The following is a 19018-nucleotide window of genomic DNA, read 5'->3' on the forward strand; positions in this document are numbered from 1 at the left end:
GTAGACGGGTGCGTGGCAGAGGACGCAGGAGAGGGTCTATCGGGAGGCGAGCGAGAGGAAGAATCGGGCATCAGCGGTGGCTGCGAGGCCAAGGGATGGAGGAAACAGATGCGAAGGAGAACAACTGGAAAGGAACTAAAATCCTCGGTGTCGAGCTATCCAGTGGAAGATGGACCAAACAAGATGAAAAGAAACAAATCTTGTCAGGTCGGGGAAACCGCTCTGCCAGACTTTCAGCGTGCTGATGAACGTCAGATTTGCGTTGGTGGAGATTTGAGGGTGCTGTATCTAGTACAATACCCTCATTATATATCAGCACACACGCTCGCACAGACGGACAAGCCTGGTCAGGACGGCAGCACGCAGAGCGCGGGATGTGTGAGCAAAGACATTACTAAGTAATGACTCAGCAATTCATTCCTGGACGCGGGATTTGTTCCAGAGACCAGCAGACCTCTTCGTCTCTTCGGCGGAGAAGGGGGTGCTGAGCGGACGCGAGATCTGGAAGTTGAGGGTCAGGGCAGGCGGGGTCGAGCTTCCTATTATCTCGCTCCTTCGTCACGGGCAGTGCGGCTGGTCAGTAGACAGGTCTCGGCTTAAGGAGGTCTTTGTGCAAGTATCGTAATACGGCGAAAGTAACCGGCTTCGAGTCTTGATGGACCGGAAAACAAGAAGACCAAAGGGCGCTAGACAAGGGCTCTCGGAGTTTACAGCGCCAGTAGCCAGTAACCAGAAGCCAGACAAAGTACCCAAGAAAGACACCGAAACCAAAAATAAGTATCAATGCCGTCACTTTTGATCTCCAAGCCATTCGCGATATAGATTGTTCTTATCGCCCACTCATTCTCTATTTTGGTCTCGCATGCTCGCACTTCCTCCCGCTCACACTCTTCGTCTACTCTCTCTACCTCTCAGTCTTCCCCCCTCCTTTCACAATCCACGTCCTTTCCTCATCCCGCTCTCTCGACGATGAGCACTACTTCGTCGACACCTCAACAAAACATCATCTTTCTCACAAAAGCTTCCTTGGCCAGGCCGTCTACTGCCGCTCCATTCCCCTCTTCCCCCTCCTCCCCATCCTCCCCCTCACTACCCACGACCGTCGTAAATTCCCCCTCCGCGAGCTGCGTCGAGACCGCTCCGTCTGCGGGCTCGGCCTTCTGTTCTCCAGACTTCGCTGCTTCTCCCTGCACCTGCTTCAGAACAAAGCTGTCGCCGTCGACCACCATCATCTCGCTCACGTCCTCCTCCGCACTATCTTCGTCCAAACTCGTCTGTGGAATCAACGGTTGTCTCGTCCGCTCCTCAGCCCGCTCGTCTGGCTTCCCTCTGCCTTCTGCTTCCTCGCCTTCCACTCCCTCCCGTCACAGTTCGTGCTCTTCTTCTGCTTCTCCTGCTTCTCCTGCACCTCCTCTTTCTTCATCCACTGCCTGTTGTCCTGCTGCTGTAGCTGACCCTGCTTCCTCCTCATCTCCCACAGCTGCTTCTTCTCAGGGCGAGGTAGCCCCACCCACCATTGCAACTTGCTTTGTAGCTCTACCCGAGCCATCACCTTCCTCCTCCACCTACAAATCTATTTTCCTCACGTCGGCGCCGTCTCCTGTCTCCCCGTCCTATCCTTCACCATCTACCTCATCACGCTCGCCTACCGCCACTGTTCTTGCTGCTATCCTGGAATCTGATTCAGAAGCCATGGCGCGCAAGTCTCGCAAGAGAGATATCCTACCGGATCTCCACTCTATCAAGTTCTTGAAGGATTCTCTGTCAGCAATATTCTCTTCCTCGTCAGAACCCTCTGCATCCTCGCCTTCTTTTGCCCAGCCAGGGCTATCCTCTTCTACTGTCTCGCCGTCCCACACCCGCTCTAGTGGCATGGTCGGTGATAGAACAAGTGCCACTTCAATGTCCTCATATCACTCAGCACTGGTTGCACCTTCCCTGCCCGCACCCACCGCCCAGCAGGTTGTTGTGCCTCCACCACCCACTGCTGCTCCTGTTTCTGCACCTGCTACAAGCTCGCAGAAAAAGAAGTCTTCTCAGCCCTCCCATGCAGCCTCAGCCCTCTCATCACTGCATGCTCGTGTACTCAAGCGCAAATCAGATCGCAAGCTGATTGAGAATTTATTTGTGGATCCCAATGACGACATATACTCGAACTCATACCCAAGTTCTGCTTCCAACACTTTTATCTCAACTTCGCTGCAGTCCAGTACCCCGCAGCAAAGGGACTCTAACACACAGGGCGCATCTATCGCAAACAATAATATATCTTCTGCTTCTCAGAATGCCTCTAGATCCATGGACGGCGACGGTTCGCCACCCCAGTCTCCACCGCAAGTTGTGCTTGATGCTTCTCCTGTCGACGAGACCGCTGAATACTCTGATGAAGAGGAGGCCTGGAATCCCGGCTATCGTCACTGGAAAGCGCAGCGCAAGCGCTGGACTACACGTACTGTGCCGAGTACTACAAAGGAATCCGAAGTCGATGCTCCTCCGCACCCGGTTAAACTTATCAGCGAGGATTCATATGCTCGTGTTTATCACATACTTGTCAACGAAGGTAGGAGACTAAAACAGCCAGTGAATTTAGCAGACGCAACGAAAATCCTTGTGGCTGGCTGGCAAAGCACTGGTCAATGGCCTCCTCCATCGAGCGGTCCTGATCCTCTTATTGGACGTCGCAGGCGATGATCCTACTGTTCCAAATTTTTCTATTCACATATTTTATTACATATGTCTTCAATGTAGTCCCTCGTTTGAGATATCATTCATACTTCACTTTGGAGGCATAACTTTTGGTTTCAAGGGCATGGCCGGGATTTTGGATTTAATCGGTGTTTGGTGTTTTCTGGGAGTTGGTATTGTTAATGTAAATCACAGGAATCAGGACTGAATTTGAATACATGATGTAATTTACAATACAATACAGTACAAAACAGATCAAAACGGATTACAAAAAGTAGAAACCAAGCAACCATCCATTATGCAACATAGCACCTGCAAAAAAATGCAATCTTCCAAACAAATATAATTAAAAAAAATAGTTTAAACGAGACGAAGGAATACATTAAACGTTTGCTTGCCATAGAGTAGAAATAAATCAAGTAGATGCAACACTAAGCCTAGTAGTCATGGCCTGGCGTAACTCATTTTCTACTGCCTCTGTTGTCTCCGGAAATATATTGACCTGGACTCTCCTTCGTTGAGTATTACCTTCGTCATCTTCGCCGCTTTCGTCAGTTACTTCATCAGCCTCGTTAGAAACTTGAACATCTTCAGTCTGTAGAGGAGAATATTCTTGTGTACCTCCTGGAGAGGTAGGCGATGACGATATCGAAGCGGCGGAGACACTGGCGACTAATTCCGAGTAAAGTTTCATAGGTGCCCAATCGGCAAAATAATTTGCTACACCTGTAGGCATGAAATTCTGCAAATACCCATTTCCATCAGCCACTACAGTTTGCTCGTCCGTCCCATAGGACTGATCTGGAGCAGAAGAAGCATCGCTAACATCTACCGTAGGCCCTTCGTCTTCACTGTCCGACTCACTGAGTTCAAAGGCGGATTCGTCCCATTGGACACTATCTATCGTAGCTGTAGACATCATTGTAAGTGTTGGCGAGGGCATATTATGACCTGCCGGCCGATCTCCGCCCACTTCGTCGGTACTATGACTTTGCATATCATACGATGTCGTTCCATCCTTAGCCGAAAAAGATCCATTTCTTGACCCATCGTCCATTGCCTTCATATCTGCCTGTAACCGCTCGATCCGTTTGGGACGTGACAATTCGGAATCGTATGGATTTCTGAAATGATGCTCAATGAGATGGTCCACTACCGGCCACCCGTACGCATTTGCAAAAGTTCGCCTTACAATTATGTTGTTATGGGCATCGGGCTCAAGCTGAACTAAAACTTTTCTCCATGGGACACCATCGTGCCATGCGCGGGCTAGCTTTTCTTCCACCATGGCCTTTTCACGATGCTCGGCGGAGTTGCCTTCCTCCGTAGTATTCCTCTTGTCCACACTGGAAGAAAGATCCGTATGATGACTTTCCAGGTCGAACGTACTACTTGACTTGTTGCTTTTTTCAAGAGTGTGAAACGTCTGACGTCGATGTGACGACAAGTGCTTGTGCGGCAGGTCCTCAGGATAATATATTCGATCATGAAAGATAGTCTTCGGCCGCGACTTAACATCTACTAAAAACGAGTCTGGCGGAGTCGGTGGATTTATCAGTGAGGTAGCAGACTCTAGCACGGATGTTTTCGGTAAGATCTTGGTTTCGCTATCGTCATCTTCCACAGAATCATCCGTACTAATAGTCTGGCTCCGTCCATAGATCTTACTTGGCCGTCGCTTAACGGGCGGTGGCTTCAAGAAAGAAAGCGCTGTTTGAATTGGCCTCAAGGTCTCAGCAAAAGCCGATGATGATGAGGGAGCTTCGGCCGATGGACTTAGCGGACCAGTGTCTTCTTGAATTTCTCCGGTTGTATCGCCGCCATGGCTGGCACGATCTTCAGCATCCTTTTGTGTCTGCGACAAACTTGTCTGAGAGTCGCTATCTGTATTAGCAACCTCCTTTCCTGACTGGGCCTGCTTTGCCTTTGACAACGCTCTCCAATCGAGATACAAGAGTGCAGACGTCCTCAGAGGAACAATTCCATCATTCACAGCGTTCGCATACACGGTTCTGCGTTTAAATCTATGTAGAATTTCTGCTGCTGGGCCAGTTGGAAGTATGCGAAGTAAAGGTTTGGATCCCGTTAGAGGAGCAACAAACGGCGGCGTTGGTTTCCAAGTGAGTCCTAAATCTTGACCGCTCTTGCCAACAAAACCGAAATCTAAGGCGAACTTCACGTAAAGCGGATTTTCATTTGAAAGCCCCAATAGAGGACTTGCAAGTGTGATAAAATTTATAGGCTCAATTTCCTTGAAGAAATCTGGATAGTGTGCATGTATATAAGCAATAGCGTAAGTCATCACGAGACCACCCAGAGAATGTCCAATAAAAGATATTTGCTTCACCTCGGGTGTTCTTAGACTTGTGGCTATATGTGTGGCCATTCGTTTACCGAGATATTTGATTCCTCGCTCGGTTCGGCACACGTTATCAAAATATCCTCTGACAATAACGTTTTCCCCGCTCGACGAACAGGCCTTATCGATCTGTTCTTTGAGGAAGAGCATGTCAGCACCAGTATTAGAGTGAAGGCCATGGCTCAAAACAACCAGATGGACTGGCTTTTCAAGATCCGGTTTTGGCGAGCTCCAAATTGCGGCCGTGTCATGATTGATGACAGTGAAACCGTTTGAAAAAATGCCGGGATCTGAGTCCATACCAAGCGACTCTCGATCCCTTCCAATCGATAATTCAAACGAAACTTTGGCTGAGGAAGAAAAAATCATTTGACTGACTACATCTATAGTCCAGGAATGCTCGGAACGTTCCGGATCCATCCGTAGTTCCGTATAGAACGATTGGGCAGCTTTGACTTGAGCATCGTAGGCCGGTCTGTCGCATGGATTGAGGGTGTCGAGAAAGGGATCATAATGAGCTGGTTTAACATCAACATTCAGCATAAATGGGCCGTTAAGATATGCTGCCCGCAACGGAAGCATCTCATTGTTGCGCAGCCGGAGATAGAGCGTTTTGGGCGGAGGAAACACATTATCTGCTGCTGGAATATAGGTGATGATGTATCGCTGCAGCTGACCAACTTTCACAGATGACCGCGCACGGTATAACAGCATTCTGCCTAGGAGAACTATCCACCAGTGATGTTTAAACTGATATCACTTCCAGCAATTCTCGGGCAAGTTCAAATTCTGATTCTCTTTTGGTCTTACTGAACCTGGAAAGTATCCCGGATCCTCGCTTGATTTCCCAACTGAATCTCGGCTCCGTTGTTCCCAGGTCTCTATCGACCCTAAGCCCAAATTGCCAGCCTACAAAGCACTCAATTACGCTGGATCTTGTTGGGCTGTTGGATATGAAATATATTATTAGAATTAGACAATTCGAGGTAAAGATAGTATGAGAAATAAACAGAAATAATCGACGCAAACATGTAAAACAGATTGAACGACTCCCGGCTTTTCCAAAAAAAAAAAGGAAAGTAAGTAAAACGTAGACAAATCACTCTACCAAATTGCAGAAGGCTTTATGAGAGAACTGCAACCTCATCTTTGACACCGATGTCGCTCCCTGGGTCATGACGGGCTCCGATCCTATCCCTATAGGCCTTTGCACATCCATAATGAACTACTGTCTGGTCTGGAAAAACTGATATGACACTGTTGCCGATTCGTTTGATACACACAGGACAGACTCTAGCATCCGTGATAACGACATTCTTGCTTCGCAAATTCAAAAGAGTCTGCTGCGTGCGCACAAGCTCAGATTTAAGTAATGCTGCGGAAATACGATTCTGGTTCATTGTTGAAGTAGTATCCCGCAAATGTGATTGAAAAAATTGACTCAACGACGTCAACTTAATATTCGGAGGTAGAAGCTCGAGAGCGTCAATAGCCGACAGTCGAGATCCATTGTTGGACAAAAGATCCAAAGCAGCGTCAAGATTGACAGGTGGTGTTGCATACGTTAAATCAGTGGCCTGATTATACGAATCCGGTGACTGTACTTGCAGATATTCACTTGCTATACCGTTAGTTACTGAATTCCGAATTGAAGCGGAGTCATCCACTATCTTCCCTTCCGGGCTCACAGACTGAAGTGGGGGTCGTAGATATAGTTCTAATAAAGTATAGAACACAGTCTTATCGGTCGGGCTATCGCGGTCGTAAATATTCATACAGTACTCTTGAGCCTTTTTGTAATCCTTCATTCTGAACACATATATTTCAAGAGCACGTCTATGCTCTCCAATTCGACTAAACAGAATTGCTTTCGATTCAAAAAACAACTCCGAAGCTCGCGGGATAGCAGCCAATATTTTTTCGGGCCGGTACTGCCTGGAATCACGAAGGAGATTTTCCAATTTTTCAACTGATTTGATCAGTTTCGGATCGTCAATAGTGCTATCTTGCGCTGTGGACTTGATTTCTTCCAAATACGCTAGCGCAAGATCGTTATGGAAATCTGGTGACAAATCTCCAACTTCAAATACAAGATACTCCAAATATTTGATTGTTAAACTCCGTGACTGAGAATTCAAAAACTTGACCACGAAAGGTCGCGATAAGCCTTCTGATTCCGGCGTGCGAGACATGAATATCTAAATAATATTATTAAACCATTCAACAATGTGATCAAGTCAATTACTCACATCTATGCCATACTGCTCATCTTTCTTTATTGCATCTGGCGAATACTCAAAGATCAAGTCGAGATTATCGTTATCCAACTTTTGCAAATATCGCACAGTTGGCTCCGGGCCATCAAACTCGGGTATCTTCTTGCTGCCATTGAGAGATTTTAGCAGCTCTAACGCGTCCCGATGAAATTTCTTTGAAAAGTAAAAATCGATTAGCTCTGAGTACTTACCGTACATCAGAAGCTGTTTGCGAACAACGGTCTTGTCACAATGATTTGATAGTCTGACCAGCGGACCTACTAGTTGCGGATTAATGAGCATATAGCATCTTAGCAACGCTGTATCAACCACAATTGATTCATGTTCAATATCTTCACCATAAGCATTTGATAGAATTTTTGAACTAGAAACACGCTCAAAATCTTCTTGAGAAATAGCACCAGACTCAACCGACGCTAAACGCCCAAGTTTCCGTCGTGCATCAATCAGATAAATAAGTAAACAACGAACAGCTTTATTGAGGGTCCGAATATCCATAGCTTCGGGGCCCAAATAGTCTGCTACACTAGTGATCTCCGATGGTAAAGTTTTGGAAGTTCCTTTATTTCCCGATAGAAAATTAATTAAGCTTTCTGTGACTGTAGTGGAATCTCCATTCGGTAATCGAGATCGAATTGAATTCTGCTTATCCACTTTAACAGAAGACGTCCGACTTGTCGACGGTCGTAAAAATCGATTAAATATCTCAACATCTTTCTTTCGCTGAGACTCTCCCATTGATTCTGCAATAGAGGCAGTTTCAGGTGCTATACCTTGCGAATCACTATTCTCATTTGGCTCCAGTACTACGGCAGGAACTTCTACTCGCGTCTGATTCTCTGCATTCTCGATCTCGCCTGTTTCCTTATCTTCCGGTGAGGCTGTAGTAGCTGCCATTGAGGTTGCCTGACCTTGACTATCGGCCCTATTTTCCATAGTAGTAGGTTGCTGCATCGATTTATCTGTATCATTCATCGTGTTTTCTTCTTGAATGCCAGATTTATCTCTTGCTCCAGCTACTTCAGAGTCTTGACGGCCAGAGTCTAACTGTTCAGAAGCTGCCTCGGCCTTGCTCGGTGCGTGAGTTTTAGATCCAGATTCAGATCCTTGAAGTAACACATCATCTTCATCTTCATCAATGGAACCTCCTGAAATAGATGGCGGATAGAGTGCAAGGACTCTTTCTGGAGGTGCCGAAACCTCTGAAAACAGAGTCATCGAATGCGAGAACTTCATTCGCTTGAATAGCTCTTCTGCTTTGCGCATTTTGAGATCTTTAAGTCTAGCCAAACGGTCAGCCACATAAGCATCACCCATATCCTCGATAAGATTAATCGCTTCGTCTAGTTGGTTAGTGCGAATCAATGATTGAACTTGATCTTCGAATGGTCGAAGACATAATTGCCAAATTTGACGTGATGAGGCAACGACGGGAAATCTGCCATCTTGGAAATGCAGCAGCTGCGGGAAATTGATTGCTTGAATAACAGAATGTGACTTTGCGTTTCGAACTTCGAACTTTTTTCCACTCGAGGTAACTGAGAGAATAAAAGGATAAGAATATCCGAGCATAACAGGAACATCTTTAAATCGAATTGGTCGCTTTTTTCTCATGAATAATCCTGTATCTGCAGAGATGAAGGCCGAAGAGAACTCGTTTACCAGTGCAACAGAGTTATCTCTCGGCAATAGAGTAGCGAGGGCTGAATTCTGTTTACGAGCTGACACTGAGCCAGGAAGTGTCAAACTTCCAATATTAGCCGCGACACCAGCTAGAGCACCATCAATGGCACCAACAGGTCTACCAGCAGCAAAGATAGGAGATACTGAAGAGGCAGAGATATCGACAATGAAATATTCTACTGCTAGACCGCAAATAACTCGATCTTGCTTAATGAAAGTAATTGACCGAGGACGTTCTGGGATCGCAATTTCGCGGGAGCCGATTAGTTCCGAATTCTGCCATTCAAAGCAATGCAGCTTCTTTTTGGATGCCACAACTAGTCGAGAGACGACTCGCTTAGAGTCGACTGCAAGAGCTGATTTGTCGGCAATCTTAGGTTCTTGACCGATAATGGGTGGTGGAACGAAAGGACAGTCAAAATCCTCTGTCGATGAAGTTGCAAATACAGCAGCACCTTTAGTTCGCTGTAATCGCTCTTGGAGCGAATACGTTTCGAGACTGTAGAGATAGACATAGCTATTACTAAGGGCGACGAGCACGTTTGCTTCTTTAATAACCGACAATTGCTCTATCGGGCCCTTAGTAAACTTTTCAACAGTTTCACGAAGAATTGCCGAGGAATCGGGTAGAATACTTGTTGGAGCAGAAGTCACTGTGCTATCTGGGTCATCAGCATTCCCCTCGTCCTCGCAGAAGAGGTCATAGACCTTGAGAGTACCCGAAGCCAAGCCCACATAGAGCTTGTGTTCTGTTTTATATATTAGTCGCCTGAAACTCGCAAGAAAGCCAATAAAGTTCTCCCCCCTCCAAATAAATTCATACCAAGACTGTAGAGCGACTCTATTCGCTCCTTCGAATTGAGGTCTACTACCGGAATTGGAGCGAACGCTCGCAACATGAGACCGGAGCTAATGAGCACTTAATTTAGGCGAGAGGCACACAGAAAACCCTTTTAAGCACGAGTTTAAAGTAGCAGGAGTGCAAGAGTGTCTATTTATGCCGCCTGGACAACGCTTATTCAAGTTTTTGCACAATCTGGTCTTCTGCCTCGTCTACACGGTCGTGAGCAGCCCTGATTAAACTCGTCCTCGACAGATCTGGAAGGAGGGCGAGCCATTGCGCTATCACTTACACGGGGAGGGTGTTGGTGGCGATCCTTCTCCCAGCAACTATCTCGGGCTATGACCGTCAATTGATCGATATCAGATAAAGAATGCAAGCACATGGTAAAAGTTGGCAGAAATAAATAAGATACTGTTTAGTTTATGCCAATAAATTTTGGTGGATTGGATATTTGATACTAGATTAAGCTAGGACGAGTTCTGAGGTGACTACACAGAGAAGTAATGTCTCTTTTCAGTTCATTACTCCTCATTGCTGTAGTTGGATTTGTTGTCTGGAAAGTTTTTGGTGCGGATATAAGTCCTGGAGAGTCATCAAAAGGATTTGAAGACTCTACCCTCTCAAAGAAAAAGAAAAGCAAGAAACACAACAAGAAAAAATCTGCTAAACAGTCAGATCATGGTGCTTCTGCCTTTCCTAACGGCGTCGATTTCCAGCACTCCAGCTCCTCGGAATTCATAGAGCCACAGCCTACAGAAAATCTAGAATCCGCACGGGAAGCAAATCCGGAAGTTATACAAGAAAAACCGCAACTTTCAAAGCTTGATCCTACTATTAGCGACTCCATCCCCGTTACTATTGCGGCAAAACCACCGACATTGCGCATCATCAGCTCGAAGCCTATTGCTGTTGCTAAAGCACGAGTAAAACCTGATCAACCCGAAGCGCTCACAAAGAAGCAGCGACAAAACAAAAAGAAAGCAGAGCTTGAAAAGGAATACAAGCGTGAGCAAGCACTAGAACAAAACCGAAGGCTCCAGCAATATCGAAACGAACAGAGGCAGGACTCTCTCGCTGCTCGAAAACCACAAGGAACCGTTCGGACACCAGACCAATCTGATTGGCACGTTCAAGCGCAGTTTAGGAATTGAAGAATCAGTTAGATTTCGTTCTCAGCCGCCTAAATTTGATTTTAATACAGCTGGCGGGACTCAAATTTCTCAAACTTCGGAGATCCACAAGGGATAAGTCAATCTTAACCGGTCCAGTTACGATCATACCTGATGATCTTGATAAAGGTACATATGGTGAAATTCCAATATATTCTCAGCCCCATAGGGAATCGAGATAGAATCACAATGCCGTAAATAAAGTACAAAAAGCGAGAAAATTTACATGAACATCAATCATTCGCAGCTAAGCAGAGCTGCTATAGCTCTATAGACAACACAATAATAAATATAGACAGAACAGTGACACCATAATAACCCAAAAATATAAATAGAAAAAGTAGTGAAATCGTTCTCCTCCAAATCAATGACTAAGTAAAACTATGCAGAATTGGCACTTTCGAAGCTCCGTCGGCTGTCCACGACAGCAAGTCTAGAGCCCGAGTTTTGGGCTGTTGTGCCTTCACGAGGATAGTACTCACTCGAAGGACGACCTGAGGAAGACTTGGTATGACTTACAGATGAACTGGAAGTGTCATCAGTAAATCGCTTGATATCGTCGTACCAGTTCTTCATTTGCTCATAAGTCTCCGCTCGGAACAACCATGAGTGTCCCCTATGAAATTGGCCCGAAGGCTTACCCTTCATCAGGAATTTAAACGAATGCGACGTACTGTCAGAATGATCCGCGAGATAACAGTCCTTCAACAGCAGAGACATGACAGGTGTTAAATCATTTTTCCGGTCTTGCGTCTTGAATTCATGCAGAAAGTTTGGCGTCAGAACGTACCAAGCACTACTGTATGATTTCAAATATTTAGTTCGTCGCTCTAGCGGGCCAGCACGAATAAACGCAGTCGAAGGATCGTCGCGACCAGGATATACTAGATTCTCAAACTTACGAACGGGAATCGAAGGATCAATGAAATTTTTCTTGTCTCGCAAAACAAACTCAGTCCATTCCTTGGCAGCTGGTATGTCCACAACAGATGATTTCAATCGTTGGGCAGTTCCATAATTATCGTCTCCCTCGCGAGTCAGAAATTTGCAATAAGTATTAAATGCTTGCTGTATCTCATTAACGACAATTTCTTCAAGCGCTTTGGCTGATTTTTCTATATTTAAATATGCCTTATATATGTTAGTATAGATATTACTCTCGTTTATTCTGATATTACTTACTTCATGCAAATAATTTTCCTCCTCGATCTGTTTCCGAAGCTGCTTCTCGACACTCAACTTTACAATATAAGGATCATATTTGCCGGAGACCAGGTGAGGATTTACAGCAGTAGCACTCAAAGCCTCACTTAGCAAATTCACTTGCTTCGACGTAAGTTCAAGCTCTTTTGCAACAGAATTCTTGAAATCTCCTGCCAATCCTTTGATCTCTTTGATTTTGAAAGAGAGATCACGACGAAGATCTTTGAGTCGAGGCACGATCTGTTCACTAATTTGTTTAGCAGCATCGGCAGAATGTAGTGATGCCTGCTTATGATAGTCACGTAGAAAAAAGCTAGAATCTTGAATTCCACCGCGACGCAGAAACATGTCACCAGTCTCTGGATAGGGAGCATTAATTAGACCAGCGAGTCTATGATACGACCGAGCACGCGCGTCCTGAGCAGAGGCGATCTCATCAAAATAATTAATAATCTCTTTCAGGACTTTTCTCCAAATAGAGAAACGCTGAAACAGAACGTCAGTTGGCGCACCATTGAGGGGTACGGGTGTACGAAGTGCGTATGTGAGCTCGTCAACAGACTTTGATTCTGAGATAGGACCGGTCGGAGCGGAAACACCATTGTGAGCCGGAGCAGCTCGAGCAGTTTGAGAGACGCGGATTGAAACACGATTGGGAGCATTCCGAGTGATTGCGGAAGGCTTAACAGGATGCATTGATGGGGAAGCTGATGAAGCAGGCTGGGTAGCTTGCTGAACAGCAGGACGACTGGCAACAACAGTAGGCGACGACGGTCCCAGAGCAGGGCTTGAAACAAAATTTTGCTGCTGTTGAGACTGTTGCTGAGGTTTTGGCTGAGGGTTCAAACTAGGGGTTCGGAAGCCATTGTATGGGGAGATATGACCATCGGACTGAGGAGGCTGCGTGTCCAATTCACTATTTGGCTGGTGTTGATGGGCGGACAAAGGAACCATAGGGACTTGAGGAAATGAGGTCATTGGCCTAGTCGAACTGGAAGATCGAGCATCGTTGTCCTCGTCTAGATCGTCGTCGTCGTCGTCATCATTATCATTGTGAGAGGGATTATTGTTCGAGATACCGTTCGAATAAAGACCAGAGTCTGCACCTTGCGGAATGGTTGTGCTGTAACGGTTGTAAGCATCGTCGGAAACATTATACGGCGAGTAGACGTCTGAATTGTAGGGGCCACGGTGAGAATATGAGTTGTCTTCGTCGCCTAAAGCGTAATCATGGGTTTCTGGAGCATCGCTGGATTGGGAATCCTCCTGGTCTCGCCGACCGTTAATATCATAAGGGGAATTAGGCTCGAGAGAAATAGCGGAATTGGGATTCGGAGGCATAATAGCACGGGGTGCTAGAAGATCGGGGTCCTGATTCCTGCGCTGCAATGATCCCACCGAGGAGCTTGTATTGGTCGGTGACAACTTCGAGTCTCCGCCGGCGAGAGGACCATTATTAGAATAGATATGAGAGTGCATTGAGGAGAGAGACGGTGACACAGACCGATGCACAACTGTGTCTGTCCGGGAAAGGGCTTCAAGAACCATGACGAGAGAGGACGAAGAATAATGTTATTGCAAGCAGTAAGTAGATAGTTGAAAGAGAAAGAGAGTATGCACAGTTATCGTAACTCTCAGCGAAACCCTGCTGCTTATCCTTCTGCTTGGGTGGAAGAACTAGCGGGACAAAAGTGAGAAATCACGGAACACGCACAAAAGCGGAGAAACTGCGTCCGAAGAAATTAACAGTCCGTCGGTAAGTCAACGAAGCCCGAAGAAAATAAATCTTTCAGTCCGTGGTAGTACGATGGAGGTAGGACGAAAGAACAAAGGACGCAGAACGTGGCCCTTCCAGCTGGTTCAAGGAAGTAAGAATCCGCAGCAGCAGCAAAGAAAGTCCGTCACCGCTTTGCGCCCGCCTTCCTGGGATCTGGAGCCGCGAGCGGCGACGCCCTGCCTCTGTCCTGGTCATTTGGCTAAACGCAAGTGGCTGGCGATCACATGATCGTCCCGGATTGGGCACAAACGAGTGTTCACGTAATGGGATCCAGAAGATGAGTATCACTGTCTTGATTGATTCTATATGTACGTACGACAAACAAGTTAAAAAAAAATACAGAAAAGATGTTTTTTAAAGAGTAGCAGAGCTTAAAAACAGTAGATATAAGAGCAAAATATACGCGCAACAGGTCTCCCTTACAACTTATTTTCTAGCTGTCTACTGGCCTTGAGCGCAACCAACTTCTCTACAACTTCGTCTAGCCCAACCATTTCACCTTTACTCTGCTGGCTCTGGTCGTCGCGGTTGCGAACGTTAACTCCCTTAGCGTTCAGCTCTTCTTCTCCGACAATTAGAATGAAGTTGTACTGCTGGAGCTGACCGTTTCGAACCTTCTTCATGAGAGTATTACCACCCAAGTCCGCGTCTGCATAGAGTCCAGCTTCAAAGAGACGTTGACGCACTTGTTCTGCATACTCTATGTACTTTACTCCGACTGGAATGACCAGCACCTGTCTTGGTGACAGCCAAAATGGCCATTTGCCTGCGAAATGTTCTGTCAAAATTGCAGTCATTCGCTCCACGGATCCTAAAATAGCGCGATGGATCATAACTGGTCGAGCGTACTGCGCCTTTTCTCCCTCCTTTGTTTCCTCCTTGTTTTCCGACGTAGCAATATGATACTGAAGATCAAATCGCTGAGGTAGCTGGTAGTCTAGCTGAATGGTAGCACACTGGAACTGGCGGCGCAGAGCATCTGAAATAGTAATGTCAATCTTTGGACCGTAGAAGGCACCATCACCTGGGTTGATTTCCCAAGGAGCACCAAACTTATCTAAGGCTGAACTGAGTTTCCTCTCTGCATCCTCCCAGGTAGATAGCTCTCCGAGATATTTTTCTGGTCGAGTAGATAACTCCAATTTGAACTGGAATCCAAAAATTCCATAGATATGCTGCAAAAACTCAAAAACACCAGTGATTTCATCTTCTATCTGATCTTGCGTGCAGAAAATGTGAGTATCATCCTGTTGGAATCTACGCACTCGCGTCAACCCTGTCAACGCACCCGAAAATTCATTTCGGTGGAGAACGCCAAAATCAGCCATTCTCCATGGCAACTCGCGATACGATCGCTCTCGAGATTTGAACATCAAGCAATGGCTCGGACAATTCATCGGCTTCAAAGCAAATGTTTCTTTCTCGACTGCAATTGAAAACATATCATCCTTGTAATGTTGCCAATGTCCAGAGGTTTCCCACAACTTCGAATTAAACATATTAGGAGTAATGACTTCCTCATAACCACGAATACGATATTCGGATCGCATTAGCTCCAAAAGGCTGTTGTAAATACGAGTACCATGCGGTAGCCAGAACGCACTGCCCGGAGATAGCTCATGGAAAAAGAAAAGATCTTGATCTCTACCAATTTTCCTATGATCACGCTTAGAAGCCTCTTCAAGAAACTTGAGATACTCGGTCATCTGTTTCGAATCTGGGAAACTGACACCGTAGACACGCTGTAACGAATCGTTTTCAGCATTGCCAAGGAAATATGAAGCAGAGTTCTTGAGAACCTTAAACGCTTTCACTCGACCAGTGTTGGGAACGTGAGGTCCTACGCACAAGTCAATCAGAGGCCCACATCTGTAAACAGTGGTAGAGGTGCCATCAGGAATCTTAGAATTGATAATCGTTTGCTTGTACTTGTTGTGACTGAACATACGCAAAAGATTTTCTTTTGAAACAATGAGACGCTCAAATGGCTGTCTTTCTTTGATTGCACTCTTTGCAATGGTCTCAAGAGCACTAAAATCAGTCTGAGTGACAACGCGTTCATCAGCCATTGCCATTTCATAGAAAAAGCCATCTTCCGTAGGTGGACCAACGCATAGATGGCAGCCGTAATGCCTTTCAGTAGCCTCACCCAGAATATGTGCCGAGGAGTGCCAGAAAACACGCTTGCCTTCAGGAGTTTCGAAATCAAAAAACTCAACTGATGAGTCTTCTTCAAATGGACGATTCAGATCCCATAAAATATTGTTTACCTTTGAGATAATAGTACGGTCTGCAAGAGATTTGCTTATACCTTGAGCAATTGCCATCGGAGTAGTTTCCCATGCTGTACCAGATTTCGTAGTACCGTCTTTGAGGGTGATAGTAATATCAACACGAGGCTTCGCCGCTATCTCGCTATCATATTGCTTCTTCAGCTCCTCAAAGATTTCAATACGATGGGGAATATACGCGGGGGGAGGAGAAATCTAGTAATATCCTAGTCAATACACTTTCAATAAATCTTTTTTTCATATTTCAGCGAACAATTGACTCACCTCTAGAGGACAAGAACTTTCAGAAACTTCCTTCTTTGCTTTCTTCGCTTTAGGTGCTTTCGGTTTGGGCGCGACTGTCTTGCTCGCGGTAGAATCCACCTCAGTAAGAGAAACCTCGGCAACCTTTCCAGCAACTTCTTCAATCGGTTCAGTAGCCATTATGACCAAAAAAAGTTCAACTTGTAGGACCAATTGTGACTTAAATTCGATCGCAGTTGACTAATTCTGCAGCAAGAGCCTGTCTTTGCGTGAACCAATTTCTCAACTCATCTAGCAAGAGTCAATTCGATTACCCGGACTGGATCACGTGATTATGATTTAATTGATGAAAATCAGATTATTAGATAATTGTGCGAACTGGACCAGTCTACAGGAGAGAAATTGAATATGGAGTAACCGAAAATCAAGTACTTTTTGAGAAGGAAATAGATAGAAGAGGTGGACCTACTATAGGAAGGTGACAATAGATATAGACCAATCACAGAAAACACCGAAAAAAATTAAGCGCCAAAAGGAATTCTTTTGAGGCTATATTTTTGGAATATGAAGGCTCTTACTGATCATAGCGCAACCACTGATGAAAAACAGGATGATAATAGGATGGATTTCGTACCATTCGTCCTCGCCAATAACACCGTATGGAATATCGTCGTGAATCCAACCTCTATGGACCCAATAAGCAATGAGGAAGATGATTGACAGGGTGGTAGGAATAGGAGTGCCCTCAAAGTATTTTGACTTTCCAGACTTGTCTTTGGGTAGATTGGCCACGGTTACGTTGAAACGTGCCAGACGAAGGAGGCCGCAAAGAACAAAGTAGAGAAGAACGATATTGTCAGCAGCAGTACGGAAACCGACGCAGAATGCGCAAGCGGATGGGGCAACCCCAAAGGAAATAAGATCAGCCAATGAATCAAGCTCTTGGCCCATAAGAGATGATTTCTTGCGAAGACGGGCAACCTTACCATCCAGAAAATCAAAAAACAGGCCAAATGGAGTAAATCCTATAGCCAGCCAAAGATAATAGTAATCGTCTTCGTCTGCAAGGCAGTACCGGAGAGAAGAAAATATGCTCATAACTCCACACAGACCTAGTTTGTCAGTACAATTGAAGATAAACCAACAGAATAAACTAAAAGCAAGAGTACTACCATTGAGAAGAGTGATAAAATCAGCAAGATGAAGAGTTCTATTTGAGATCAGTAAAAATAATAAACAAACTGCAGGTAGATCGATATGACGTACCTGATAAGACTGAGATGTCTATGATCAGATTTGAAGGCCTGGAGTTGCTGTGCCTTGGTGACCTCGGGGTCGGTTGCCAGGTCAGCTAGTGATCTGTTAGCACAAATTCTGTCTCACACCGAAATCAGGCTGGTCATGCAATTGGCACCCATTTAGCCATACTACATTTCCATCGGAGTAGACGTACAAACAGGTTCAGGTTCGGGCTCGACTCTCTGCTTTCGCGAGCGTGTCGCGTAGCCGGACGTGCTCATGGGGAATCAAATATAATGGAGTAAATCTACTCCAAAACCAAATGACAGAATAGATGAGTGTGTGAATAAATCAGGAACAGTACTGATGAATTGGCAAATAATTGGATCCCTCGTATAAGCAGGTCTGACCTCGATTTCAAGAGAAAAAATCGACTCGACCAGCAATCGAACGTGCACGATTACAACAGTACGGGTTTTGGGTACGGCTGGGCTTTCGTTCTTGAGGGAATCGTGTAGGCACGTGATGAGTCACAAGCGCCGCGTACCCTGCGCCAACACCGTGAGTTGGTGACTGGTATGTGAAAACGATGACTCGTGCTACGGACTTGCGCATTATTCCTTATTCGAGTGATGAATTTCACAGTTATGCCTTATGCTTTTGATCGTATTTTCACTCTGCCGAGACAGGGGCTACTATTCATAGACTGCTTCCAGTACCCAAGTTTGCCGAGCTGACGCGCAACTGCCGAAGAGCACAATTCTGGGCGCGTTTTGCCTTGCACCCTTGCCCTCTGAGCAAATCTTCTCTGCCCCAGTTCGATGTCCAGGCGGTCGTTCGGTCCACCTTCCAAACAACGATCTTCGCCTCCTTTCCATATCTCGTTGTGTTCAAGTTGAATCGCTCTTTAGTCTTCGTTATTTTCCGCAAGATCGCTTTTGCATTTCTCGTGTTGTCGCCGACACTTGTCGAATAATCAGCGCTCGTTTTGGCTGTGTTGTACAAGAATCTGAGACGCGTGTTATTCGAGGCGCGTGCTACTGCTTATTCTTCGCTAACGTTTCCTCCCCCGTTTAATCTCGCAACTCCTCCAACTCTGGAAGCGTCAGCGACAACTCCTACAGACTAGTTTCCGCAGTTTTTTTTTGGTTTTTGCGACTTCCTGTCTTTTATTCTCAGTATAGTATTCTGCTGGTTCTTTGCTCGTACATCAATTTTGATATCGCTCCGAACATTTTGAACCCTTGTA

At 45.7% G+C, this 19018-nt stretch overlaps 7 protein-coding genes across 7 annotated transcripts; 2 read left to right on the forward strand and 5 right to left on the reverse strand.

The window, feature by feature from the left end:
• The first annotated feature begins 520 nt into the window (after window positions 1-520).
• V1516DRAFT_436992 (uncharacterized protein) lies at window positions 521-2896 on the forward strand. Its single transcript, XM_066919036.1, has one exon. The coding sequence runs from the start codon at window positions 970-972 to the stop codon at window positions 2689-2691; it is 1722 nt and encodes a 573-aa protein (XP_066777002.1). The 5' UTR covers window positions 521-969; the 3' UTR covers window positions 2692-2896.
• Window positions 2786-5984, reverse strand: V1516DRAFT_677605 (putative serine esterase-domain-containing protein). Its single transcript, XM_066922617.1, has one exon. The coding sequence runs from the start codon at window positions 5756-5758 to the stop codon at window positions 3101-3103; it is 2658 nt and encodes an 885-aa protein (XP_066777003.1). The 5' UTR covers window positions 5759-5984; the 3' UTR covers window positions 2786-3100.
• Window positions 5985-10152, reverse strand: V1516DRAFT_677607 (uncharacterized protein). Its single transcript, XM_066922618.1, has 3 exons — window positions 9827-10152; window positions 7294-9752; window positions 5985-7242 (listed from the first exon to the last, which is right to left on the reverse strand). Exons 1-3 carry the CDS (start codon window positions 9900-9902, stop codon window positions 6169-6171), a joined length of 3609 nt encoding a protein of 1202 aa, XP_066777004.1. The 5' UTR covers window positions 9903-10152; the 3' UTR covers window positions 5985-6168.
• V1516DRAFT_677608 (uncharacterized protein) lies at window positions 10113-11336 on the forward strand. The gene has a single exon (XM_066922619.1). The coding sequence runs from the start codon at window positions 10351-10353 to the stop codon at window positions 10996-10998; it is 648 nt and encodes a 215-aa protein (XP_066777005.1). The 5' UTR covers window positions 10113-10350; the 3' UTR covers window positions 10999-11336.
• A 61-nt stretch (window positions 11337-11397) lies between these two features.
• V1516DRAFT_625752 (uncharacterized protein) lies at window positions 11398-12915 on the reverse strand (the record flags this gene model as incomplete). The annotated part of the gene is made up of 2 exons (XM_066919718.1): window positions 11398-12147; window positions 12199-12915. The coding sequence occupies 2 exons, from the start codon at window positions 12913-12915 to the stop codon at window positions 11398-11400; spliced, it is 1467 nt and encodes a 488-aa protein (XP_066777006.1).
• A 1358-nt stretch (window positions 12916-14273) lies between these two features.
• V1516DRAFT_653109 (uncharacterized protein) lies at window positions 14274-16859 on the reverse strand. Its single transcript, XM_066920286.1, has 2 exons — window positions 16552-16859; window positions 14274-16482 (listed from the first exon to the last, which is right to left on the reverse strand). The coding sequence occupies exons 1-2, from the start codon at window positions 16708-16710 to the stop codon at window positions 14416-14418; spliced, it is 2226 nt and encodes a 741-aa protein (XP_066777007.1). The 5' UTR covers window positions 16711-16859; the 3' UTR covers window positions 14274-14415.
• A 9-nt stretch (window positions 16860-16868) lies between these two features.
• On the reverse strand, window positions 16869-18225 carry V1516DRAFT_677615 (uncharacterized protein). The gene is made up of 4 exons (XM_066922620.1): window positions 17984-18225; window positions 17797-17881; window positions 17703-17740; window positions 16869-17642 (listed from the first exon to the last, which is right to left on the reverse strand). Exons 1-4 carry the CDS (start codon window positions 18048-18050, stop codon window positions 17080-17082), a joined length of 753 nt encoding a protein of 250 aa, XP_066777008.1. The 5' UTR covers window positions 18051-18225; the 3' UTR covers window positions 16869-17079.
• Window positions 18226-19018: the final 793 nt, after the last annotated feature.

The sequence above is a fragment of the Lipomyces oligophaga genome (assembly GCF_038497815.1).
Source record: "Lipomyces oligophaga strain CBS 7107 unplaced genomic scaffold V1516scaffold_5, whole genome shotgun sequence".
NCBI classification, from domain to species: Eukaryota; Fungi; Ascomycota; class Lipomycetes; order Lipomycetales; family Lipomycetaceae; genus Lipomyces; species [Lipomyces] oligophaga.